The sequence below is a fragment of the Colletotrichum graminicola genome, assembly GCF_000149035.1.
Source record: "Colletotrichum graminicola M1.001 genomic scaffold supercont1.1, whole genome shotgun sequence".
Classification (NCBI taxonomy): domain Eukaryota; kingdom Fungi; phylum Ascomycota; class Sordariomycetes; order Glomerellales; family Glomerellaceae; genus Colletotrichum; species Colletotrichum graminicola.
The window spans coordinates 1,779,064-1,806,943 of NW_007361005.1; the positions used below are offsets into that span (position 1 = coordinate 1,779,064).

The 27,880-nt window shown below is 59.2% G+C and overlaps 1 protein-coding gene across 1 annotated transcript; it reads right to left on the bottom strand.

The window, feature by feature from the left end:
• Positions 1–1,072: 1,072 nt before the first annotated feature.
• GLRG_00469 (AMP-binding enzyme) lies at positions 1,073–27,880 on the bottom strand (the record flags this gene model as incomplete). The annotated part of the gene is made up of 1 exon (XM_008091154.1): positions 1,073–27,880. The coding sequence occupies one exon, from the start codon at positions 27,878–27,880 to the stop codon at positions 1,073–1,075; it is 26,808 nt and encodes an 8,935-aa protein (XP_008089345.1).

Consider the following 27,880-nt stretch of genomic DNA (forward strand, 5'->3'; position numbering starts at 1 on the left):
ATAAGCAGTCTGTAGGCCTCCGCATCCAAGGTAGATATGCTCGCTGAGACGGATGGTGAGACTTACTCGGAGCCTCGGACCTGCGTTTCCGCGACTCGAGCTCATTCATAACGTAGGGCGTGCAGAAAACTGGAAGTTAGATAGTATACATACCTACTCATGTGCAAATTTCTACTCTCATAATTTGGCCAATGAAGTGCATGCATATGGACTCTACGGGGGCATACATACATGTACAGCAGCAATGATATGGTATCCTCCTTGCCGATTTTCTGTAGCCACGTACCGAATCCGGCTGGGTCCACCACCTTTGAAGAGTGTTTTGCAAACGACTATACTCCTCTTAGATTAGAACCCGTGCGTCTGGTAGACGCTGAAAAGAAGCAGACGGAATTGCTGGCCCTTCTACATTGTTGAATTTCCAACGCAACCTCCTTTGGTGATAGGAACACCCGGCGAGGGCTTTTAGTCCATGGCCTTACACGGTTCTCAGCCATTAGTGGAATCGTATCGATGGGAGCAATGTCTTATATAAGAGCCCAGCAAGGTATAAGAACCTGAAAATCTAATACAAGAGTACAACAAGCACGCTGATGGCCCGGAACCACGGCCAAGAGAGGCTAGGAATATAAAAACAAAACCAATGAAGAGGGGTTCCCAGAAAACAAACAAAGACTGCAATATAGACATCGGAAACCCCGTTAAAGACAACCAAATAACGCCTCAGCGCCTACAACGGCCCGACGTGATCCTTCCACAAAGATCCCAAGTGCGTATCGTGACCTTGGCAAGGTAATGATACAAGAAGCTTTCCAAATTCCCGGACTGCTTGTGACAATGTGATTATCGGTTCGGTACCCACGAGTCAACAGGTGTGAAACTCGAAAATGGAATGCTGATGCCATTCCGTCATATGTGAGAACTCGCAACTCCTGGGCAATGTAGACAACAGTGCTCTGTTGAGAGAAGAATAGGAGCGAGCAGTAACCTCGTTTACTTTGAAGAACTGGCCGGTGGCAGATGTATCCGATACCTGGCCTTCGTGCATATTGCTGTTGTGGTTCAAGGTAGATTAACTTTGCTTCTTGTTTTCGGTGGTTGCAACATTGGCGTGGCCATTGGATGTATGCTGCGAGCTGCCATTGACCGAGTGCTCCCCGTTGCCGTTGAACGTCTTCCTTGCGTCTCCGTTTGCCGGCTTAGGTGGCGAGCCATGCGCGATGGAGCTGAGCGTCTGGATCTTGTCACAGAGACTAACCAACATGTTGTCGACCGTCGACTCGTCGCAGAGTCTGCGGTTCGCCATGACGATAACCCGCAGATGTGCCCCGTCAGCATCGGGGATTCCCACGAGGTCCATGTCATGCGTGGAGATTTCGTCGGACATGAATCTTTCTACGGTGGGGTCCAGCCCGATGGCCTCACGCGGTTGAACCTTTCGGGGGAGGTTGCTCAGCTGGATTCGCTCGTCTCCGTCGCCGCTGTGGGGGTGCCGGTTGAGGTTAAGGTAGGAAGTAGAGCAGCTGAAGTTATCCACCGTCTTCGGCCATTCTGTGCAGTTGTCCCTGATGTCGTCTAGGCCCAGCGTATCAAAGGGCAAACTGTCGATGTACTGCTGCTGCACCTTGCGGAGCATTGCCCTCGGGTCGGCGGCCGCGTCAAGGACGACCCGGACCGGGACTGTGTTGGAGCAGAAGCCGAAGACGCTCTGGCAGCTGATAGGGAGGCATTGCCGCCCCGATACCACGTAACCGAGGACGACGTCCTTTGTCCCGATCTGGTCGCCCAGCACGAAAGCGGACGCCGTGTTGAAGACCGTCGCCGACGTGATACCGTCCGCGCTGGCCTGGATCGGCGTCTCGATGGTCTTCTCCGACAGCCAGACGCCGTCCGGGACTTCGTGGCCCTCGCCGTGGTGACGGCCGGTGCCGTCCGCGCCCGTCCAGAACGTCATTGACGAACCCTGTAGAACCGAGCGCCAGAACTTGTAGCCTTCCTCGCGGGTATTCATCATATGCTGGACGAAGCTAGAAAAGCTAGGCTGCGGCGGCAGATGCTCGCCAATGTAAAAGGCGTGGAGGCCGCGCATGAGGGGCGGCAGGCTGAGGCCGTCATACAGCGCGTGGTTCATCCGCAGCGCCATGCGCACGGGGGCGCCTTGCTTCTTAAGAATACCAATGCGATAGAATGCGTGCCCCAGGGTGAACGGTTCGCGGATGTCCAAGTCCTCGAGGGCGCGGGTCGCGCTGGTAAGGTCTCCCTCGACATGGATCATCTCGGTGGGCACCTTCAGGTGGCCCAGAACCACCTGGTAGAACTTGCCGGAAGCCGGCAAAAACACGGATCGGAAGACGTCAAAGCTCCGGACCATGGCGGCAGCGCACTCGGTGACCCTCTTGAGGTCCGCGCTGGCGGGGAAGTCGATGATGAAGAGGGCCGGGTCACGCGGCTTTCCCGTGAAGGAGTCTTTGATAAAGGTCCTCTGCGACCACGTCACGGGGTAGGAGTCCAAGATCTTGCCGTAAGAGGGATCCAGCTGGGGGGCGAGCTCTCGCTGGACGAAGCCCTCCGGGTCTTCCTGCGAGAGGAGCTGGAAGGGCTCACTATTTACCGCCTCCGATGTCCCTTTGCTGGGGCCGTCGAGCGCGGCTTGCGTGATCTTGATGGCGAGATCGGCAGGGGACGGCTTGTCAAAGATGTCCTTGACGGTTACGTTGATGCCCAGTCGCCGGCTGATGCGCGCGGCGAGCTTCGCCGCCATGAGCGACTGTCCGCCGAGGTCGAAGAAGCTGTCAGTGATGCCGGTCTCGACGCCGAGCTCGTCGGCGAACTCTTCGCACAACGCCTTCTCGACCTCGTTGCGCGGCGCAATGCGCTCTGAGGGCGGCTTACTGACCGGCGCGGCTCGTGCCTTGCGCGTGAGCTCGCGCCGATCGACTTTGCCGTTGGCGTTGACGGGCATCTGGTCGAGGGCAATGATCTGGGCGGGGATCATGTAAGACGGGAGCAGGGTCTGAAGTTGCTCACGGATCTGCGCTTCCACCTTGCGGCTCTGGAGGCGCTGGAGAGGACGATTCGTGAGCAGGCTCGCCGGCCGGCCCTGATGCTCCGTGGGAAACTGGACGAGGACGCGTAATCCCTTCTTCTCGGGTTGGTGACGGTGGAAGACGGCATCGATGCCGCCCTTCTGGGACCGCTGCCGGGCCCAGCTGAGCTCCACGCGGAATCCGGCTGCCTCGCCGATCTGAACCAGATCCAGAGGAGACAGAGCCACGCGACGCTCAGCGGCCTTTTGGATGTCCGAGATCCAAGTTGCGCCGTCGACGCCGTCCTGTGCGTCGTCATCGTCCTGCTCGAGGGATTCAACCAGCAGCCGCTCGAACATGGTTTTGCTGTAAGGGATATTACCGACGGCGATGGCGGATGCGTTCGGCGAGCCCTGCAACAGAGCAAGAAGGCCTTGATGATCCATCGATGACGCTTGGAAGTCGACCCAAGCGTCGGGGTCGACTGGGTGTACGGTCTGATTTGGCGATTCTGTGCCTCGTACGTGTAAGACGGCGCTGTACCGGTATCTGCTGAGCTCGTTGGTGGCCTTCATCCTCTTGGGTAGGATTTCCACGTGCCAGATGCGTTCTGGCATACGGGTGAGGAGCCCCGTGAAGAAGGCCGGGTCGACGAGGAGCTCTTCCTCGTTTTCTTCCAACTCGGTGATCTTTTGACGAACGCCGCCTCTCGTGATGTTTTCTCCCAAGGAATGCAGGGCTCTGCCCGCAAGAAAGCCCTTATTCGTGGCGTAGGTCCGCATGTCGCCAAAGAACAGACGCTTTACCCCCGGTAGTCGTGTAAGTGTCTCAATAACCTCCAGGAGATAGTTGGCCGAGGGGAAGTATTGCGCAACCGAGTTGATGACGACCATGTCGGTGCGGCTTTGGGTTACCTGGTCCAACCGGCCTGCATCCATGGCCGTGCCGACAAGCACCTGGGCCTTTTCGGCAAACGATGGAGAAGCCTTGATGCTGTTGTTCACGAAGGCCGCGGCCGAGCTGGATGGCTCAAGACCTATGTAGTTCTCCAAACCCCGACCAAGATTGAACAGGATCATGCCGGTACCCGTACCAATTTCGAGCACGCGGCCAGCTGGTTGGCCGTCCAGCAGGGCTGCTATGCCCTCGTCAAGCCATTCCTGCATCTCCGCCTTGTCGATCAAAGTGCCGTCGTACATGGACGTCCAGCCCAAGAAGTCATTGCCGATGACGGACTTGTCGATTGTTTCGATATCTGCGTACGTCCCGATCTCGAAGTGGGTTCCCCAACCCTCCACCTGCTTGCTTGAGTCGTCCTGGACGGACTGGTCCTCCTGGACGGTGACGAAGCCGACCATTTCCTGGTCCTGGCCGGGCGTGCTGCGAATAACGATGGCCGCGTCGCGGACGACCGGATGCCTCAGCATGGCAAGCTCCACTTCGGCGAGCTCGATCCGGTGCCCGCGGATCTTAGTCTGCTGGTCGATGCGGCCGAAGAACTCGATCTGCCCGTCCGATGGCCGGTACCGAGCGCGGTCTCCGGTCCGGTATACCCGGACAAGACGACCTTCGATGGTGACGTACATGAAGCGGTTTTTATCGAGCGCGTGGTCTGTGTATCCACGAGCAAGGCCGTCTCCAGTCACAACGAGCTCACCCATCACGCCGATAGAGACCAGTTGCTGGCGTGAGTCCATGATATAAACCCCGGAATTGCTCACGGCCCGACCAATAGGCACGCCATGTTCAAACAAGTCGCCCTCCTTGACCTTATAAATGGTACTCGCAACACTGTTTTCCGTGGGACCATACGCATTATAGACGCCAGTCTTTACGAGGGCTTTAGCATCTGTAGCGTCCAATGGGTTCAGTCGATCTCCGCCCACGTAGAGGATCTCCAGGTCGCTCAGAGTGCTTGGAGTGTTTATAATGCACTGTTTGAGCAGTGCTGGCGAGAGCATAGCCACACGAATGCTTTCGCGGGCAAACACAGCCCCAAGGGCCCGGCTATCCAAAGTGGTATAGTAGTCGATACAGACAAGGGTAGCGCCGTTAAGGAGGGCCGTGTACATTTCCCAGGCTGAGGCATCAAAAGCAATATTTGAGACGTGGGCGATCGTTGTTTCTTCCGGAAGTTCCCGTACGATGTTGCTCTGCTTCACCAGGCGGACGATACCGCGGTGTTCGACCATGACGCCCTTAGGCCGGCCAGTAGAGCCTGAAGTGAAGATGACGTATGCAAGACTTGTTGCTGATGGGAAAGAAACGCTTGCTGGAGGCTTGGTCGACGGTTGACGCGATGAAGCAATGGCGCCACCCAAAGGAACAAATCGGAGGTTAGACAGACGGACATTAGGCGTGGAAACGTCGTCGCCGAGGAGAACCAGAGTAAGCCTGGGGACGGCTGATAGAATCGACTCAAGACGCGCGGCGGGGACGTTGATGTCAAGTGGGAGATACGCAAGGCCGGCCTTCAAGATGGCGAGGAAAGCAACGACGGTCTGGCAAGATCTTGGAGCAAGCACAGCTACAAGCGTCTCGGGCTCCATTTTCCGTAGCCGGAGCCAGGCGGCGAGTCGATCCGACGTCTCGCTGAGCTGAGCGTAAGTCATCTGAGTTGAGGCGTCCTTGACAGCGACCCGGTGCGGATGAGCAGCCACCTCGTCGAGGAACACGTCGACCACACTGGATTGTCGGGGGTAGTCGGTCTTTTCAACCTCGAGCAGACCCATGCTTCGCAACGCCGCCAGCCCATTGGTGAGAGGAAGGCTCGAGATAGGTATCTCGGGCTGCGCCAGACCCCGTTTTAGGATCTCCTGGAAGGTATCCACGAGACACTGAATGGTTTCTGGCTCGAATAGATCGGCAGCGAAGAGCGCGTTGCCGGCTAGACATGCCTCCTCTTGGAAGAGGTGAAATTCGAGGTCGAAGCGGGTGGTGACAGCTACGGGGAGCGGTTCGCTGGCAAGGCCCTCGAGCTTGATGCGGCCGAGGTCCTGCTGCGAATGGACAGCGAACATGAGTTGTACCAGCGGGTTCCGGGAGGTATCCCTTGAGCCCGGGAGAAGCGCCGAGACCACGCGTTCGAAAGGGACATCCTGGTTTTCAAAAGCAGCCGTCGTCGTGATGCGGACCTGCTGGACGAGACCGTCAAAGGATTCATCATCAACGACTACCCTCATACACTGTGTGTTGACAAAGAAGCCGATCAACTCTTCCAATTCCGGTCGGTTGCGGTTGGCCATGGGTGTCCCGATTGTGGCGTCTTCCACGCCCGTCAAGCGAAAGTGCGCGGCGCGGAACGCAGCCAGGAGGACTGCGAATGGAGTGACTTGACGTGTCTGGCAGAAGGCCTGGAGGCTTTCGTAAAGAGGACCGTCGATCTTGGCCTGGATGACGCCACCTTTGCCAGAGGGCACTGCTGGGCGTGGTTTATCGCAGAGGAGCTCCGCAGGCGAGCTGTCAGCTAGTTGCTTGGTCCAGTACTCTAACTGTCTCTGATGTTCGACGACCTGTTCCTCCGTCTTTTGCCATAGCGAAAAGTCGCGGTACTGGATGGGGAGAGGCGTCACCTCGGGATCCTGACCTCGGAGTGCGGCGGCATAGAAGATTGCTAGCTCCCTGCGAAGGATATCGACGGACCAGCCGTCTGAGATGATGTGGTGCATGACGATGGAGAGGATATGGTCCTCCTTACCTAGACGGAAAAGCGCCACTCTCCATCCCGGTTCAGAGGTCAAGTCGAACGGGGATTGTTGCTCCCGCTGCAGAAGGGGGAAGGGTCCATCGGGGCTCTCGTGCGAGATATCCATGACCCTGAGCGGCCTGGAGTTGCTGGGGTTTACTATTTGTACGCCGACGCCGCCGTGCTCCTCAAAGGTGGTTCGAAGCGTCTCGTGCCGTTGTTCCACCGCGCGTAACGCCGTTTGCAGAGCCTCAATGTTAATTGGCCCTCGCATGCGCGCGGAAATAGGCATGATATACCATGATCCGCTGATGTTGAGCTTCTCCAGGAACCAGAGACGCCCTTGCGCAAAGGACTGCTCAACAGGCCCCGTGTAGGGTGTTGATTTGATCGCGTTATGAAGCATAGACCCTTGACGAATCCCGGCCGCGAGATCAGCTACAACAGGACGATCGAAGACATCTTTAACGGAGATATAGGCATCTAGGCGGCGGCTGATACGGGCCGCCAGCTTCGTTGCCATGAGGGAATGCCCACCCAGGTGAAAGAAGTTATCAGTGACGCCGACTTCAACCCCAAGTAGGTCTGTGAACTCATCGCATAGGGCCTCTTCTGCTTTGTTGCGCGGCGCAACACGAACTGCAGCAGCACTTCTCCTGGACACAGTGAGGGCCATCCGAGCGAGCTCGCGGCGGTCGACCTTGCCGTTTGCGTTCAGCGGCATTCGAGCGAGCAGGATAATCTGCGACGGCACCATGTAGGGTGGAAGCAGGGCGCGAAGACGCTGGTGAACCTCCCTTTCAACGTCCCCAGCAGATTGTTCTTCCGTTCCGAGACGCTCGGCGTGCGAGGCAGAGGAACCGTTGGCCTGCCGCTGGGCCGTGACGAAGCCCACAAGCTCTGAATCCTGACCTCCTTGTTTCCGAACGACGACGGCAGCGTCATGGACGGTGCTGATGGTAAGAATGGTCTGCTCTATCTCGGCCGGCTCGATCCGGTGGCCTCTGATCTTGGTTTGCTGATCCATGCGCCCGAAGAACTCGATCTGGCCGTCGCCGGGTCGGTATCGTGCGCGATCGCCAGTGCGATAGGCCTTGATGGACTGCCCGCCAACATGGACTTGCACGAATCGGTCCTTTTCCAGTGAAGAATCAGTATAGCCCCGGGCGAGGCCATCTCCAGTCACGACCAGCTCGCCTATAGTGCCAATGGGGGTGAGCTGTTGCAGAGCATCCATGACATAGGCCCCGGAGTTGCTGATAGCCCTCCCGATAGGGACACCATTGATACAGCGCTCGTCTTCACCCATATGGTAGAGAGTACTGTAGGTTGTATTCTCGGTTGGCCCGTACACGTGGTAGAACCTTTGCCGGACTAGTTCGCGCGCTCTGAACGCATCCTTTGGCCGCATCGTTTCACCTCCAGAAAGCAGCAGATCCAGGCCACTGATGACCGATGGCGCCTCCTCGAGAACCTGCCTCAAGAGAGCAGTCGTAAGGAAGGCGGCTGTGGCGCCGTTTGCTACAAATGCCTGGCCGAGCGCAGTAGGGTTCAGCACCGACATGTGATCGATGCATACCACTGTGCCTCCGTTGAGGAGCGGTGTATAGATCTCCCATGTAGCGGCGTCGAAGGCAAGATTTGAGATGTGGAAGACCGTCATAGCTTTCAGCGGATGCGTCACATTCGACGACTTGACGAGCCGCACGATGCCGCGGTGCTCGACCAAGACGCCCTTCGGCCGGCCGGTCGAGCCAGACGTGAAGATGACGCAGGCGAGGTTTGTGGCAGCGACCTGGGTGTACTTTCGGGCGCTGGAGGTGCTTGCGGTCTCTCCTTGGCTCAAGGCATGACTGATTTGTACCTGTTCCATCTCTGCAGACTCGGTCGGAAGGGGGGAGACACCGGTGCCGAGCAAGACCAATTTGTGTCCGGGAACCGATGACAAGATGGCCTCAACACGGGCAGCGGGAACGTTGACATCCAGCGGGATATATGCGAGATTAGCCTTGAGAATGCCGAGGAACGTGGCAACTGTCTCGCACGAGCGCGGCGCGAGTACCGCGACCATCGTTTCGGGTGCCATCTGTCGCTGTCCAAGGTAACTAGCGATTTGGTTGGACTGCTGGTACAGTTGACGATACGTGAGAGAGGACGATGCATCAGAGACGGCCACTGCGTCCGGACGAGCTATGACTTGCTCGTTAAAGATATCAACGACGCTTGCATTGCGCGGGTACTCTGGAGTATCCATGTCGAGCAGGCCCATCTGGCGCATCTGCTCACCGAGTCCCCGCTGGGCAAGCGGAAGTCCTGCAATCGGCACTTCCGGCTGCTCGAGGCCTTGGAACAGGACTTCCTGGAAGATGTTGACGATGCCGCGGATGGTCTCCTCCTCGAAAAGGTCCGTGGAGAAGACAACGTTACCACCCAAGCAGCCTTCATGCTGGGCCATGTAGACCTCTGCATCGAACCGAGTGGTGGGCTTTATCGACAGAGGCTCACCCTCGAGCTCGCCCAGCCTGATCTTTCCAAGGTCTTTCTGCGCGTGAAAGGTGAACATGAGCTGAACCAGGGGGTTGCGGGACGTATCTCTGGACCCGGGCAGGAGAGTAGAGACGATACGTTCAAATGGCACATCCTGATGCTCAGAGGCGGCCGCCACTGTGGACTGAACCTGACTAACCAGGTCTTTGAAGGTGCCCTTTTCGGTCACAGAAGTTCGTATACACTGCGAGTTGACGAAGAAGCCAATCATTTCCTCAAGCTCTGGTCGGTTGCGGTTGGCGATGGGCATGCCAATGGCGGCGTCCTCAACACCAGTGAGGCGGTAGTGCGTAGCTCTGAAGACTGCAAAGAGGGCACTGAACAGCGTTATCCGATGGTTCCGGCAGAAAGACTGCAGCCGCTCATATACGGCCCCGTCAATCTTGAACGGGACGACACCGGCATCGCCAGATAGCTTCGTGGGTCTCGGCTTGTCGCATAGCAGGCTGGCCGGCTGGCTGCCATCGAGCTGGCCTTTCCAGTATGCCAGTTGTTTCTCTTGCTTGGCCGCCTGTGTCGGTTGTTTCTGCCATAGTGAAAAATCACGGTATTGGATAGGGAGAGGTGAGACTTGCGATGAGGGGTCCTTGCCCTCGACTGCAGCAGTGTAGAACGTAGCCAGCTCGCGCTGCAAAACATCGAGGGACCAGCCATCGCATATAATGTGATGCATCACGATGGACATGACGTGGTCCTGGTTTCCGAGCCGAAGCAGGGTGACTCGCCAGCCTGGCTGAGAAGACAGATCGAACGGTGTCTTTTGGTCCTTCTCCAGCCGCTCCATGAAGTCTTCTCCCGCCGGCACGTCGACGATGTTGAGGTTTCTGGCTCGAGCCGGCCGGACGACTTGCAAACCGACACCCTCACGGCCTTGAAAAGTCGTCCGGAGACTCTCGTGGCGCTGCTCGAGAGTATGCAGCGCGGCTGTGAGGGCTTCGGCCTGCAGCGGCCCGCGGAGTCGTACGGCAAGGGGAACGAGGTATCCCGTCGAGCCAATGTCAAGCTGTTCGAGGAACCAAAGGCGCCCCTGGGCAAAGGATTGCTCCACGGGACCGGAGTATTCGCTCGCCTCGATAGGCTTGTGTTGAGTCGAGTCCCGCTGCAGCTGGATCGACGCGGCCAAATCGACAATGACCGGCTTATCGAAGACGTCCTTCACCGAGACCCTGGTGTGGAAACGCCGGCTCAGGCGTACCGCGAGCTTCGTTGCCATTAAAGAGTGCCCGCCAAGGTCGAAAAAGCTGTCGGTTGTTCCGACCTCGACGCCAAGCACGCTCGTGAACTCTTCACACAGGGCGGCCTCGATATCGTTCGTTGGCGCGGTGCGCTCCGAGATCTCCTTGCTGTTGCTCTTTGGCGCTGCCTCGGCCTTGCGCACAAGCTCGCGGCGATCGAGTTTGCCATTGGCATTGACGGGCATCTGATCCAGCACGATGATCTGGACGGGCACCATATAGGACGGGAGAAGGGCCTGCAGCCGTTGCAGGATCCTCTTTTCCGTCTGGACGGCAGCGTCGCCGTCTGAAGAGACGCCATCGACGACAACGAGACCGACAACTTCACCCTCCTCCGCGCCCTCGGGCTTGCGGACGACAACAGCCGCGTCGAGAACTGCTTTCTGGGCGAGCATGGCATGCTCAATCTCCGCCGGCTCGATGCGGTGGCCGCGGACCTTGACCTGGTCGTCGATACGGCCGAAGAATTCCATCTCCCCGTCTGGCCGGTACCGAGCGCGATCGCCGGTCCGGTACGCCCGGATAGGCGGCTGGCCATCCCCGAGGGTAACTTCCACGAACCGGCCCTTGTCCAGCGCCGGATCGGTGTATCCCCTGGCGAGGCCGTCGCCCGATACGACGAGTTCTCCCATGACACCGATCGGCACAGGATTTTGACGTACATCCATGATATAGGCGCCAGAGTTGCTGAGAGCATGACCGATGGGAACGCCGTTGACGTACTGGGCTTTCTTGCTGATCTTGTGCATCGTGCTGAGGACCGAATTCTCCGTCGGTCCGTACGCATTGTAGACGCTTCCCGATGCTGATATAAGAGATCTGGTTCTGATTGCGTCGTGGGCGTCGAAGCGGTCGCCACCGGAGAGAACAAGCTTGAGCGAAGCCAGCATTTCCGGCACGGTGGCAAGGTACTGCTTGAGCAAGGGGGACGGGAGAATCATTGCCTCGACCCGTTCGCGTATGAACAAGGCCGCCAGGGCCTTTGGGTCCAGGAGGGTGAAGTAGTCTACACAGATCATGGTGCCTCCATTCAGAAGGGAACCAAAGATCTCCCAGACGGAAATATCGAATGCCAGGTTGGACATGTGCGCCACGCGAGCAGCCGGGGGTAAATCAGCCACGCAATTGGTGTTCCTAACCAGACGCACAATGCCACGGTGCTCTATCATGACGCCCTTTGGTTTGCCGGTTGAGCCCGAAGTGAAGACGACGTAGGCAAGGCTCCTTGCGGACGGCTGCGACCCGGCGGCACCTTGAGTGGCGTGTTTTCCCTTGAGTGCTTCGCCGACCCGAACCAGCTCGACGTCTGGAAGCGGTGATTCGGGAACGGGAACACCGGCGCCTAGGAAGAGAAGTTTACGCCCTTGCAAACTCGATAGGATGGCCTCGAGGCGAGGTAGAGGCACTTTGATGTCCAGCGGGAGGTATGCCAGGTTTGCCTTGAGGATACCCAGCAAGGCCACAGTGGTCTCACACGACCGCGGCGCCAGGACACCGACGATCGTCTCGTCAGGCAGGCCCCGGAGTCGTAGCCATGCAGCGAACTTGTCGGATTGCCGATCTAACTCTGAATAGGTCAGTGTCGAGGAAGCGTCAACAACAGCTGGCGAATCAGGGTGTCTGCGCGCCTGCTCGCGGAAGAGCTCGACCACGCTGGCGTCCCTGGGGTATGCTGTCTTCGGGATTGTTAGCAAGCCCATATTTCGAACCTCGACTAGGCCGTCTGTGAGTGCGAGTGAAGAGAGGGCGGCCTCTGGCTGCTCGAGGCTGCGACGCAAAATCTCTTGGAACACATCCACTACGACACGGATAGTGTCAGGACTGAAGAGGTCAGTGGCGTACACAATGCTACCCGTAAGCCGGTCCTTTTCCTGGAACAAGTGGAATTCCATATCAAACCGTGTTGTCGCTGCGTTGGGCAGACGCTCGCTGGATACGTTGTCCAGCTGAAAGCTACCAAGGCCCTGCTGGGTATGGACGGCAAACATCAGTTGCACCAGCGGGTTCCGCGAAGTATCCCTGGATCCGGGCAGCAAAGCCGACACAATGCGCTCAAAGGGCACATCTTGATTCTCGAATGCCGTGTTGACGGTGGCCCGGACTTGCTGGACCAGGGATGCAAAGGTCTCATCTTCTTCCTCGACGGTGATACGCATGCATTGCGTGTTGACGAAGAAGCCCACCAAGTCCTCGACTTCGGGCCTGTTACGGTTGGCGATAGGTGTACCTATAGTTGCATCTTCAACGCCTGTCAAGCGGAAATGGGTAGCCCGGAATGCGGCCAGGAGAACTATGAACGGCGTAGCCTGGCGAGCGCGGCAGTACGCCTGGAGGTTCTTGAATGTGGAACCCTCGATAACAACAGAAGCGAGACCAGCGTCGCCGGTCTGCGCAGTCGGCCTGGGTTTATCGTTGAGCAGACTTGCCGGCTGGCTGCCCTTGAGCTGCTGTCGCCAATATGATAGCTGACGCTCATGCTCAGCGACCTGGGCCTCTTGCTTCTGCCAGACTGCGAAATCCCTGTACTGGATAGACAGCGGCTGTATTTGAGCCAGGGGATCTTGGCCCTGAACTGCGGCTGCGTAGAATGCCGTCAGTTCCCGCTGGAGGATCTCAAATGACCATCCATCGTAGATTATATGGTGCATGACGATGGATAGGATGTGATCCTGCTCGCCTACGCGGAAGAGCGCCGGCCGCCAGCCGGGTTCGACACCAAGGTCGAAAGGAGTGTTTTGCTCCTCGCGGAGTGCCTCGGGATAGTCTGCTGGCACATTAATCACCCGGAGCTCCTTGGACTCGTACGGGTGAACGACCTGGACTCCAACACCGTCATGGTCTTCAAACGTGGTGCGCAATGTCTCGTGGCGCTGCTCGAGAGCACCGAGTGCTGCAGCGAGCGCGTGGACCTGTAGCGGACCACGCAGACGTATCGCAAGAGGCATGACATACCACGATGCTCCAAAGTCGAGCTGGTCGAGGAACCACAAGCGACCTTGGGCAAATGACTGCTCAACGGGGCCGGTATAAGGCGTGGGCTTGATGGCGTTATGCTTGCTGGAACCCTGTCTGATATTGGCAGCCAGGTCGATGATGAGGGGATTGTCAAAGATGTCCTTGACGGAGATGCGGGTGTTCAACCGTCGGCTGAGGCTTGCGGCAAGCCTCGTGGCCATGAGGGAGTGGCCTCCAAGGTGGAAGAAGTTGTCCTTGATTCCCACGTCGGCCCCGAGGATCACGGAGAATTCCTCGCACAACACAGCCTCAACCTCGTTGCGCGGCTCTACGCGCTCGGATGACAGGACCTTTGTACTCGGTGCCGCCTTTGCCTTGCGCGTCAGCTCACGACGGTCGATCTTCCCGTTGGCGTTGAGAGGTAGCTGATCCAGCGCCACGATCTGGACCGGAATCATATACGGGGGTAGCACGGTTTGGAGGTGTTCCCGGATCTGCGTCTCGAGACGCAGACTCTGGTTCCGTTGCAGGGGCCGGTTCGTGAGCAGACCGGATGGTCGTCCGTCGTGTTCCGTCGGGAAGCCGAAGAACACTCGGGAGGAGTGATTGCTGTCGAGCCGGTGGCGATGGAACACGGCATCCAGCGCTCCGTTCTGGGACCGTTGGCGGGCCCAGCTCAGCTCGACGCGGAAGCCGGCCTGTTTGCCGATTTCGACGACATCTGCCGCAGAAAGGGACGCGCAGTTCTCTGCTGCGCTGCAGATCGCCGAGACCCAGGCCGCACCATCGACATTGCGTTGTGTCTCTTCGTCGTCGTCCAACGACTCGACTAGGAGCCGCTCGACAATAGTCTTGCTGTAGGGAATATTGGCTACAGGAACGGTCAAGACATCGCTCTTCGACCTCTGGAGCAGGTCTAGGAGCCCGGACGAGTCCAGCTTGGCCTTTTTGAAATCGGTCCACGCGTCGGCAGCGATGGCGTGCACAGGTTGCTGGGGCTGCTCGTCCTCGGAGCCTCGCACGTGAACAACGGCCGTGTATCGGTAGGCGCTGAGCTCGTTGGTGGCCTTCATCTGCTTAGGCAGGATCTCTACGTGCCATACATTGTTGGGGAGGCGGCCGGTAAGGCCGGTGAAGAAGGCCGGGTCAATGAGCAATTCCTCTTCGCGTGCTTCCAGCTCGGCCACCCGGAGCCGGACCCTTTCCCGGGTCGCAGCCGGGCCGATTTCGCGGAGTGCCCTCGATGCCAGGAAGTCTCGGTTTATGGCGTAGGTCCGGACGTCGCCGAAGAATAGACGTTGAACGCCGGGGATGCGGACCAGATGCTCCATCACCTGGAACAGGTAGTCGGCTGACGGGAAGTACTGAACGACCGAGTTGGTCACAACCAGGTTGGCCCGGACATGGAGCTCTGCCACGTCCATCGCCGTGCCGACTTGAACCGTGGCCTTGTCGACAAGGGACGGAACTGACCTGATGTTTCTGTCGACGAATGCGGCCGCAGAGCCGGAGGGATCGAGTCCGACGTAGCTCTCGAGGCCCTTGAGGTTGAAAAGGATCATACCTGTGCCAGTGCCGATCTCCAGGACGTGGCCGGCCGGCTGTCCATCGTGGAGCGCCAGCATTGTGTCATCGAGCCACTCCTGCATCTCCTTCTTGTCGATCTCGACCCCATCATACATAGACGTCCAATTCAAGAAGTCGTTACCGACCTCGGGTTGGTCGATGGTCTCGATGTCGGCATAGGTGTCCGTCTCAAAGTGGTTGCCCCAGTCTTGGACCTGGTTCCTGGCCTCATCCTGCTCCAGGGACTGATCGCCCCGGGCCGCCACGAAGGCGACCATTTCCGTCTCTTTGCCTTCCTCCCGGCGGAGCACGACAGCGGCATCGAGCACGTCAGCATGGTTGAGCAGCGCCTGCTCGACCTCGGCTGGTTCCACGCGGTGGCCACGGATCTTGACCTGCTGGTCCATCCGTCCAAAGAACTCGATTTGCCCATCTGTGGGACGGTGGCGCACGCGATCACCGGTGCGGTACGCCCTGAGAACCTTATCATGGATTGTCACCTCTGCAAAGCGGCCCTCGTTGAGGGATGCATCGGTATAGCCACGAGCCAAACCGTCTCCCGTAACAACAAGCTCGCCCATCACACCCGCAGGAACGGGCTGCTGGTTAGTATCCAGTATATAAGCGCCAGAATGACTGACGGACTTGCCGATGGGGACGCCGTTGACGAATGAGTCCATCTCAGACAACTCGTAGATGGTGCTGATGACCGTGTTTTCAGATGGTCCGTAGGCGTTGTACACGCTGCCTCGCACTAACGCCTGTACCGCCGCAGCATCGTGGCCGTCGAATCTGTCGCCTCCAACGAGCAAGACATCCAATGCGCCGATTGCCGCAGACATCGGCTTGATACACTGCTTCAGCAACGCGGGTGCCAGTATGGTCACCTGGATCTGCTCCTTGGCGAAAAGGGTGTTGAGGGCTGCGGGATCCAGGGTGGTGAAGTAGTCGACGCAAACCAAGGTGCCGCCGTTAAGCAGCGCTGTATAGATCTCCCACGTGGATGCGTCAAATGCAAGGTTCGAAAGATGGGCGAGTCGTGCTGTAGGCGGGAGCTTTGCAACAACGTTGCTATTCTTGACCAACCTCACGATGCCCCGATGCTCAATCATCACCCCTTTTGGCTTTCCAGTCGATCCAGATGTAAATATGATGTAGGCAAGACTTGTAGCAGTCGGCCCGGCAATGTCCTGGGAAGATTTATCGCCGGGGTAGTTACGGAGGGTATCGCAGATTAGCACCATCGAGACATTGGGTACGTCAAGAGCCGGTCTGGTGACTGCGCTTCCTAGCAAGACGATGACCCGGCCCTCCAGAGTGGAGAGGATGGAGTTGAGTCGTGCTGCCGGCATTTTGACGTCCATGGGAAGATATGCCATGTTGGCCTTGAGGATACCGAGGATTGCGACGATGGTCTCGCATGACCGGGGAGAAAAAAGCGCAACGGGCGTCTCCGCCGCGAGATGCTGGTTTCGAAGCCAAGCCGCCAGAATGCTGGATTTCTCGTCCAGCTGCGAGTATGTCAACTGCGAGATCGAGTCTTTGACTGCGATTGCATCGGGGGCTGCAGCAACCTGTTGGGCAAAGACATCCACGACGCTGGATTCCCGCGGGTATTCGGCCCTCGTCTCCTCTGCATCGTCGATACCAACGGCTCGAAGGCCATGCGGCCCATTCATTCCATCCATTAGTGGTAGGGACGCAATGCGCGTGTCTGGCTGTGCAAGCCCGCGACGCAGCACCTCCTGGAAGATATCTGCGACACCCTGAATCGTAGCGGCCTCGAACAGGTCAGACGCGTACAGAATGGTGCCGGCCAGCTGGCCTTCTTCCTGGAACAAGTGAAACTCAAAATCGAACCGCGTCGTCGGGGGCGCCATGAGACGCTCACTTGCCAGGCCCTCGAGGGGAAGTCTGCCAATATCATGCTGCGAGTGCAAGGCGAACACGACCTGCACCAACGGGTTACGCGACGCATCGCGAGAAGTCGGCTGCACGGCCGCCACAATGCTCTCGAACGGGATGTCCTGATTCTCAAAGGCGGCTGCGGTGGCAGCGCGGACTTGCTGGACGAGGCTGTTGAACGTCTCGTCGTCTTGCATGTCCGTCCGCATACACTGGAGGTTGACGAAGAACCCGATGAGATCCTCGAGTTCGGGCCTATTTCGGTTCGCGATTGGCGTCCCGATGGTCGCGTCTTTGACCCCGGTGAGCCTGTAGTGGGTGGCACGGAAGGCTGCGAGCAGCACGGCAAAGGACGTGGAACGGTTGGCTCTGCAGTACGTCTGCAAACTCTCGTAGACGGGGCCCTTGACGGTCATTTGAACAAGTCCAGAGTTACCTGAAAGAATGGCCGGACGCGGCTTATCGGTCAAGAATTCGGCCGGTGTACTGTCGGCCAAATGTTCGGTCCAATACTCAAGCTGGCGTTGTTGATCGATCGCCTGGGCATCGCTCTTCTGCCACACGGCAAAGTCACGATACTGGATCGGAAGAGGGCGCACCCGCGAAAGGGGGTCTTCTCCATGCAGCGCTGCGGCATAGAATGCCCCGATTTCTTTGCGCAGGACGTCAACAGACCACCCGTCTGCTATGATGTGATGCATGACGATGGACAGAACATGGTCGTCCTCGCCGACCCTGTACAAGGTCACCCTCCAGCCCATATCCGAGGCAAGGTCAAAGGGGGTTTTCTGCTCTTTTCTGAGCGGCTCCGCGTAGCTCCCGCCGTCACGGGCGGTAGAGAGGTCGACGAATTTCAGCGTCTTGTTGCAGGGAGGGTGAACAACTTGCACGCGGACGCCGCCTTGTTCCGCAAACGTCGTCCTCAACGACTCATGGCGCTCCTCCAGCGTATTAATGGCAATAGAAAGGGCATCCACGCTTAACGGGCCTCGCAGGCGGGCGGCAAATGGCATCAGATACCATACCGCGCCAGCATTGAGCTTATCCATGAACCAGAGGCGGCCCTGAGCAAAGGATTGCTCGACCGGTCCGTAGTACGGCATCGGCGTAATGGGACTGTGCAGGGCTGAGCCCGGCCGGATGATGGCAGCAAGGTCGACGAGAACCGGTTGGTCAAAGATATCCTTGACCGACACGCGGGCGTCCAACCTGCGACTGATTCGTGCCGCCAGCTTGGTTGCCATCAACGAGTGACCACCGAGATCGAAGAAGTTATCGGTAATGCCGACTTCGATGCCGAGCACTGTTACATACTCTTCGCAAAGTGCCGCTTCAACCTCGTTACGCGGTGCCACGCGTAGCGTAACCGTCGTGGTTCTCAGAGTCGTCAGGGCTCTTCTGACCAGCTCTTGACGATTCACCTTGCCATTCGTTGTAAGTGGCAGATGGTCCACCACAATGATCTGGGTTGGTACCATGTAGGAGGGAAGAACGGCCTGGAGTCGCTGGCGAATGCTTCTCTCGGTCACGTTGGCGGCGGCGGCGGCGGCGGCGGCGGCCACGGCGGCTGTTTCCCCGTCCCCGTCTCCATTCTCCACATCACCGTGTTCGGTATCGGTGTGGACGGTCACGAACCCGACCATCTCCGGCAGCTGGTCGTCAAACTTCCGGATCACAATGGCTGAATCGCGAACCTCGGTGAGACCGGCCAGGGCCTGTTCCACCTCGGCGGTCTCGATACGGTATCCTCTGATTTTGACCTGGTTATCCGTTCGGCCGATGAATTCGAGCTCCCCGTCGGCCGGGCGGTATCGCGCGCGGTCACCGGTCCGGTACGCCCGTACAGACTGGCCGTCGATGGTCACCTGTACAAATCGGGCCTGGTCAAGCGAGGAATCAGTATATCCGCGGGCCAGGCCGTCACCCGTAACGACAAGCTCGCCGATCACGCCCAGCGGCACCAATTGCTGGCGAGAGTCCATAACGAAGGCCCCGGAATTTTTGATACTCCGCCCGATGGGCAGTCCGTTCACGCAACGGTCATCAGGGCCCATTTCATAGAGCGTGCTGAACGTTGTGTTTTCTGTTGGTCCGTAAACGTGGCAAAAGGCCTTCCGAACGAGTCCTCGTGCCTTGAAGGCGTCCTTGGACCTCATCGTCTCTCCTCCGACGAGCAAGACGTCAAGGCTGCCAATAATAGAGGGCATTTCCTCGAGGAACTGACGCATCAAGGCGGTGGTGAAGAAAGCCATTTTGATATCGTTGGCGCGGAACGCGTCGAGTAGAAGAGAGGGACTCAGAACCGTCATCTGATCCAGGCAGACGACCGTACCGCCATTGAGAAGGGGTCCGTATATTTCCCAAGTGGTGGCGTCGAAGGCGAGGTTGGATACATGCGCCAAGCCGACTCCCACGCCGGCCTGTAGATGCGGGCTCGTGTTCTTGACGAGCCGCACGATACTGCGGTGCTCAATCATAACACCCTTGGGGCGGCCAGTCGAACCGGAGGTGAACATGACATACGCAAGGCTGGTTGCTTGCGGCCCTGGTGTTGCATCCTCGCCATCGCCATCCTGCCTCTGGCGATGACGGCTCCCGTTCGTTGCCTCAACAATACGCACCAGCTGGACGTCGGGCATCTTCAGGTCCGGCATGGATACCGTGGAACCGACCAGTAGAAGCTTATGGCCGGGCACCTCCGATAATATGTCCTCCAGGCGAGCAGTAGGCACATTATTATCAAACGGTAAGTAGGCCAAATTCGCCTTCAGAATTGCGAGAAGCGTGACCACAGCCTCACACGATCGCGGAGCAAGGACGCCGACCAGTGTTCCAGGGGCGAATGTGCGCTCGCGCAACCAAGCGGCAAGGCAGTCCGACTGTTCGTCAAGCTGGGTGTAAGTCAGCTGAGATGAGGAGTCCTTCACGGCAGTCGCCTCGGGATAGGAAGACGCCGTCTCAAGGAAAATGTCAACAACGCTGGAATCCCGGGGATATTCCGACTTGTTAACCTGCAGTAGACCCAGATTCCTGAGGGCTGGAAGTCCGTCGGTCAGGGGCAGACCTCCGATGGGCGCCTGTGGCTGGTCGAGGGTCCGGTGCAGGACCTCCTCGAACACGTGAATCAAGGTCTGCACGGTCTTGGCCTCAAAGAGATCTGTCGAATAAAATACGGTGCCCCTTAGTCTTGCATCCTCTTGGAAAAGGTGGAACTCCAGATCGAATCTCGTGGTTGGCGCGACGGGCATCATCTTTTCAGTGAGGCCCTCGAGCTGGATCTTGCCAATATCCTCCTGCTGCGAGTGGACGGCGAAGATCAGCTGCACCAACGGGTTGCGAGACGTATCCCTCGACCCCGGTAGCAGGGCCGATACGATACGGTCAAAGGGCACATCTTGGTTCTCAAACGCAGAGGTCACGGTTGAGCGTACCTGGCGAACCAGCCCGTCGAATGTTTGATCGTCATCAACGGCGATCCTCATGCACTGGGTATTGACAAAGAATCCAATCAGGTCTTCGAGCTCCAACCTAGTACGGTTGGCGATAGGGGTGCCGATCGTCACATCGTCGTCGCCCGTGAGGCGATAATGCGCTGCGCGGAAGGCAGCCAGCAGCACGGCGAACAGGGTGGCCTGACGGGTGCGACAGAAGGTCTGGAGCCTTTCGTATATGTGCCCTTCGATGGATAGTTCCACGAGGCCTCCGTTTCCGGAGATCGTGGCAGGCCGTGGCTTATCACACATGAGGGTGGCGGGTTGGCTGCCGGACAACTGCTGTTTCCAATATGCCAGTTGCCGCTCATGTTCAGCCACTTGTGCTTCCTCCTTTTGCCAGATGGAAAAGTCGCGATAGTGAATGGGCAGAGGGTTCACCGTCGACAGCGGCTTCTTGCCACGCAGCGCTGCGGCGTAAAACGCGGCCAGCTCGCGCCGGAGGATGTTGAGAGACCAACCGTCAGAAACGATATGGTGCATCACAACGGAGAGCACATGGGACTCCTCGCCCAGGCGAATGAGGGCCGGTCGCCAGCCAGGTTCAGTTTCCAAGTCGAAAGGCTGAGAAGTCTCTCTGTTTAAGGCGAGCGTCAGCTCTTCCTCGGAGCCTCCAGTGATGTCGATAACCCGGAGCTTCTTTGGAACGAACGGTTGCACCACTTGCACGTTCATTCCATCCTGTTGCTGGAACGTGGTCCGTAGTCCCTCGTGACGTTCCTCCAACGCTAGTAGCGCCGTTCTCAGTGCCTCTAGATCAAGTGGTCCGTCAAGACGAGACGCAAACGACGAGAGGTACCACGTGAGGCCCGGGTACAGACGCTCGAGGAACCAAATACGCCCCTGGGCGAACGACTGTTCAACAGACCCGCTGTACGGGTGGGAGACAATGGGGCTGTGCTGGGTTGAGCCGCGCTTGACGGTCAAGGCGAGGTCGAGGAGGATGGGATGTTCGAATATGTCTTTGACTGTCACGCGGGCCTCGAGCCGCCGGCTGATACGCGCGGCCAGTTTCGTGGCCATGAGGGAGTGGCCGCCCATGTCGAAGAAGTTGTCAGTGATACCGACCTTGGTGTTACCTAGAACGCTGGCAAACTCCTCGCACAGAGCGGCCTCGATGTCGTTACGCGGCGGCACGTGGTCAGGCTTTTGGCCCGAGGCCTTGCTGTCTCTCGGTGTCGTCTGGGCCCTGTGGGCTAATTCGCGCCGGTCAACCTTGCCGTTGGCGTTGAGAGGCATCTTGTCGAGTATGAAGATCTGTGCGGGGATCATGAACCGCGGCAACACAGCCTTCAGTCGCTGCCATATCTGTTGCTCCAGCATTGTTGCGAACTCGTCGTCGTGACCACATACAGTCCCAGGAGTCTCGTCATCACTGGCAGAGGTGGGTTTGACTGCCGTGTTGTCGTCTCGGGCCACCGCGAAGCAAATGATGCTCGGCTCTTCTCCGTCGACCTTGCGGACGATGGCTGCGGCGTCGAGAACACCCCCCTGGCTAAGGATCGCTTGCTCAATCTCGGCCGGTTCGATACGGTGGCCGCGAATCTTGACCTGCTGATCAATACGGCCAGAGAACTCGATCTGCCCGTCGGTCGGCCTGTATCTCACACGGTCGCCTGTTCGATACGCCCGTACAAGCTCCCCGGCAATGTCTATCTGGATGAACCGATCTTGGTTGAGCTTCTGATCTGTATAGCCCCTCGCAAGACCATCGCCGGTGACCACAAGCTCTCCCATGACTCCTACGGGAACGAACTGTTGGTCCGGGTCCATAATGAATGCGCCCGAGTTGCTGATGGCGCGCCCAATCGGCGTACCGTTGGCAAGCGAGGCGTCGCCGTCCGTCACTTCGTAGAAGGTACTGATGACGGTGTTTTCGGTCGGGCCGTACGCGTTGTAGATGCTGCCGCGGACGAGCGCCTTGGCCTCGATCGCATCGCGGCCGTCGAACCGTTCACCGCCAACGAAAAGCATGTCCAAGCCACGCAGCGTATCGGGCGTGTTAGCGAGGCACTGTTTGAGGAGGGCCGGTGGCAGCAACAAGACATGGATTCCGTGCTGGGCGAAAGCGGCCCCCAGGGCTTCGCTGTCCAATGTAGTAAAATAGTCAATGCATACGGCGGTCCCTCCGTTGAGAAGTGCCACCCAAATCTCCCACGTTGAGGCGTCGAATGCGATATTGGACATGTGTGCTACGCGGGCGGCGGCCGGAAGCTTGGAGTGGGCGTTGCTCTCCCTCACCAACCTGATGATACCGCGGTGCTCTATCATAACGCCCTTGGGTTGGCCGGTAGAGCCGGAGGTGAACATCACGTAGGCCAGGCTCGTCGCCCGTGGCCCGGCAGAGCCGTCTGTCTGATGATGTATCTCGGCGGCCTCGCCCAGAGCATCTGTGATGGAAACCATCTCGACGTCGGCCACTTTGATGGGAAGCTTCGGCGCGTCAGCACCAAGTAACATCAGCTTGTGGCCCTGCACTGCTGACAGGATCGTTTCAATGCGGCCTGCAGGCATGTTCACATCGAGCGGGAGATAGGCGAGGTTCGCCTTGAGGATGGCGAGAAAGGTCACGATGGTCTGGCAGCATCGAGGAGCGAATACGGCTACCGGGGTCTCGGGAGCAAGCCGGCGTTGACGCAACCAGCCGGCGAGCTTATCGGATTGCCGGTCGAGCTCGGCGTATGTCATCGTCAGCGACGACATTTCCGTAACGGCCACGGCCTCGGGATGAGCCGCCACCTCATCCCGGAAGAGGTCCACTAGACTGGCGTCTCGGGGATAATCCGTCTTTTCGACGTCGTGCAGGCCCATCCGGTGCAGTTCCGCCATCCTGTCGGTCAGGGGCAGCGTGGCGACGCGAGTCTTGGGCTGTTCGAGGCCACGACGGAGCACCTCCAAGAAGGTGTCGACCACGCCGGCAATGGTGGCGCGCTCGAACAGGTCGGAAGCAAACAGGACGTGGCCGCGGAACCGGTCCTGTTCGCGGTACAGATGGAACTCCATATCAAAGCGAGCGGTTGGCACAGCAGGTAGAGACTCGCTGCGGACGTCCTCCAGATGGATCCGGCCGAAATCCTGTTGTGAGTGCAGTGCGAAGGCGAGCTGGGATAGGGGGTTCCTTGATGCGTCTCTTGATCCAGGAAGAAGTGCCGACACGATGCGTTCAAATGGCACGTCTTGGTGCTCCCACGCCGCCGTTGCAGTCGAAAGCACTTGTTTTACCAAGCCGTGGAACGTCTCGTTACCCTCGATAACCGTACGAAGGCACTGGGTGTTAACGAAGAAGCCGATCATGCCCTCTAGCTCAGCGCGGCCACGGTTAGCAACGGGCGTGGCAATAGTTGCATCTTCTGCGCCGGTCAAGCGGTAATGCGTCGCGCGAAAGGCCGCGAAGAGGACGGCAAACGGGGTCACCTGGTGGTCGCGGCAAAAGGCCTGGAGGCTCTCAAACAAGCGGCCTTGGACGGCGAAGTCGATCTCCCCGGCATGACCCGAGAGGATCGCCGGCCGCGTTTTATCGCATATGAGCTCGCTCGGGGAGTTATCTGCCAGTTGCTCTGTCCAGTAATCGAGCTGTCGCTGATGTTCGGCGACTTGCGTCTCTTGACGCTGCCAAGAGGCGAAGTCGCGATACTGTATGGGTAAAGGGGGTAGTCGGGTCAAGGGGTCCTCGCCGCACCGGGCGGCGGCGTAAAGGATGCTGAGCTCCTTGCGCATGATATCGACCGTCCAGCCGTCCGAGATGATGTGATGGAAGACAATCGAAAGGACGTGGTCCTCGTCGCCTAGCCTCAGCAGCGCTACGCGCCATCCCGGCTCGCTCGATAAGTTGAAAGGTGTCGTCTGCTCTTGTCGCAGGACCTCCTTGTACTGAGCAGGGGCCGACGGTACATCGACGACTCGAATCTCCCTGAAGTGGCTCTCGTGGACCACCTGCATTCCCACGCCGTCGTGATCTTCGAACGTCGTCCGCAGGGCTTCGTGCCGCTGCTTCAGGGCATGGAGGGCGGCGGTGAGGGCCTCAATATTGAGGGGGCCGCGCAGCCGCTCTGCGAAGGGCACGAGATACCACGAAGAACCTTGGTTGAGCTGCTCCAAGAACCAGAGGCGGCCCTGCGCATACGACAGCTCGACGGGTCCCTGGTACGGCTCCGCGGTGATCGGGTCGTCCTTGGACGATTTCTCCCGCACCATGGCCGCCAGACCCTTCCAGGTTGGCTGCTGGAAGATGTCGGTCACGGTCAACTTCATGCCAACCGACCTCGCCATGTTCACCAGCTTGATCGCCGCGATGGAGTCACCGCCCAGGTCGAAGAAGTTGGCGCCGTGGCTGGCCGACGTGGCGGGGAGATTCAGGCTCCGGAACCACATCTGCCGCAGCTGGTCCTCTGCTCCCGCTGGCTCCCCGGCTGAGGCTTCGGGCTGCGATATGGCGCTCTGGATGAGCTCCTCGACGAGCTTGGCGCCGATGGCACGGAGACGCTTACGGTCCGTCTTCCCGGTCACTATCGTCGGACGCTCCTCCATGCGGATGAAATAAGACGGGACGGCATAGTCGGGTAGAGCCTGCGTCAGCGGCGCCCTGATGCGCTGGGAGGCTCTTCCGTCCAGTATGTAGGCCTCCTTGTCGAGATGGGCAGCTTCTTCGGGTTGGAACGGCCCAAAGAGGAATCCGACCAGGGCCGCGCTGCTCGCCTCGTGGGATCGTTTGACGACCTCGGCCACGGGTACCAGATGTTTAGGAAGCGCCTTGCGCAGATGGCTCTCCACGTCGCCGAGCTCGACACGCTGTCCCCGGATCTTGACCTGCAAGTCCCTGCGCCCGAGGTATGCGACGGTCCCGTCTGGCCTGTAGCAGACGAGGTCACCGGTCCTGTAGAACCGGTAGCCGTTGGCCTTCTGGTGCCGCCGCCACTCCGCGGGGTACCAGGCTGGCGCGTCGTCGAGGAACGGCGACTGGTCCGGGGGCGGGGGCACGACGTAGCCCCTGGCGATGCCGGGGCTCTCAATCATCAGCTCGCCGACGCACCCGATCGGGGCGAGTCTCCCGGGGTCGTCCGGGTTTGTGATCCAGTAGCGGGCACCCAAGGCACGACCAATGTTCTGCAGGTCGGCCGTGTCTGGGTAGACGCGAGAGCCACCGCATATAGTTGAGCTCTCGCTCTGGCCGTAGGAGTTGATGACCTGGATTCGGGACGAGAACGAGTCTCTCTGGTACGCCGAGAAGGACTCACCTCCCGAAAGGAGGGTCCGAAGCCCGGAGAGGCTTTCCGGGGGGATGGTTGAGACGAACGATGGCGTGAGCGTCGACCAGTTGACGCGCGCTCTCTTGATGAAGCCCGCGATGTCGTTCATGCGGTCGTGGTCCGAGGGAATGCAGACACAGCCTCCGTGCATCAGTGTGCACATGGTCTCCGCCAAACTCGAGCCGAAGGCATACGAGGAGAACTGGAGGGAGCGGGTATTCTGATCGATGCCTAGAGAAGGGCTGAACTGGAGCGCACACGAGGCGAACGCCCGATGCTCCAGCATTGCTCCCTTGGGCTCGCCGGTGCTCCCCGACGTGAAGATGATGTAGGCCAGGTCTTGTGGCTTCGCGACAGGCGTGAAGCCTGCTCGACTACCGGACAGAGAACGCAGGAGATCATCCTCGAGAACGATCGTGGTAGGCACGAGCCCGCGGAAGGTATCGGCGTGGAGCCGGGAGGCGAGGGCGAACGTGGCAGACGTTTGCCGGCATATTTGGGCGACGCGTGCCGCCGGATGGGCCGGGTCGACCAGCGCAAAGGCATGGCCGGCCTTGAGTACGGCGAGGACTGCGGCGACCATCCACTTGGACTTCTCGAAGCAGAGGGGCACTGCGTGGCCGGGATCGAGCTTCAGGGACTGGATGTGTCCGGCGAGGCGCGAGGACACGCCGTCCATCTCCGCATGCGACCACTCGCCGTCCCAAGCGTACACAGCGGGGCTGTCCGGCGCCTCGGCGGCCTTGCGGGATACCACATCGTGGAGGCACACGTCGTGCCTCAGAGGCAGCGCCGAGTTCCAGCTCTCGATCTCGGAGCGGTCTTCCGCCGTAACGATGTGAAGTTCCTCAAGGGGCTTCTCCACGGCATCGTGTTGGAACTGGACGATCAACAGCCCCAGCTGCCGCAGGAAACGGGCCACCTGCCTGGCGTCAAGGACGCTCGGGTCGTATCTCGCAAGCATCGAAGCCGAGTCCTCGGCCATGTGGCAGTGAAGCAGGAGGGCGCGATCCAAGCAGGGTGTGAATCTGTCTGATCCTAGGGCGGTCCGACGGAGCACGGGACTCGAGCCGACGGGAACATGGTCACGGCCGTGCTCGGAGGATGTGACCGCCAGCACGGTCTGGAAACCACACGCGGCGGACCCGAACTCCCCGGCACCGCGGACGCTATCTAAGCCGGCGTGCTCGAACTCGCGAACGGCGGCATCGTGGGCCGCCAACGCCCGAAGAAGGTCGGAGGCCGGTTGGCGAGGATCGCAAAAGACACGGGTGGGCATCACGGTCCGTGTCAGGCCGCAGTGGAGCAAGGACGCCTGCGACTCGGGATAAGGAGGCGGCCTCTCCACCGCGACGCCGAAGAGTGCTTCCGACGCATGGGTGTAGCGGGCCAGGAGGACCGCGAGCGCCGCTCGGCAAACCGCAGTGTTGTCCCAGTCCCTTTGGACGGGGACCTTGTTGTAGGCGATGCTATGGTCAGCCTGCGCGCCAGGCCGGGGTTTGTTTAGGTGCGAGGGCAAGGCGGGAAACGAAGAGGCATCCAGTTGGTCAAAGTGGCGCCGCCAGAACGGGGCCGCGTCCGCCGGCGCGGCTGTAAGACCGTTGACTTGTTCCCCGGCCGCCGCACCAACAGCATCCCGGGCGGCGGCATCGTCGCCCGAGTATACGGCAAGAACTCTGTTTACGACGTAGTCCTGCAGGGAGCTGTCTACCATGGCGTGGCTGAAGGTCCATAGCAACAACCTCTGCTTCTTCATGCTCGGATCCTCAAGCAGGGCGTACCGGGTATTATGCTTCTCCGCCGCCGCGGCCGCGACCTCGGCCTCGATGAAGGCTTCTCTCTCGTCCGGCCGGTTCGAGCGGACCCACGAATAGCCCTCTGACAACACCGCCTGGTAACGGGCTCCAGCCCCGGAGGTGAAGATGCGGGTGCGCAAGGCGGGCGTCTGGCGCGTGACCTCTCTCCATGCTGCGGCCAGGCGCTCGAGGTCAACGTCTTCTCCGACCTCAAATATCGCGTGGCCAATGTTGCTCCGTTCGTCGCCGGCAGTACTCTCCATGACATCGAGTTGGGACGGGGTGCAAGATAGCGTCATCTCGATCTCGCTCGGCGCAATGCCAAGCTGCCGAGCTGCCTCCAAGCGTAACGCGCTATGAGACTCGGGAGACGCTCCGTCCGTGACCGAGGTCCCATTGATGCTAGGTATCTGTAGGATAGAGGGCAT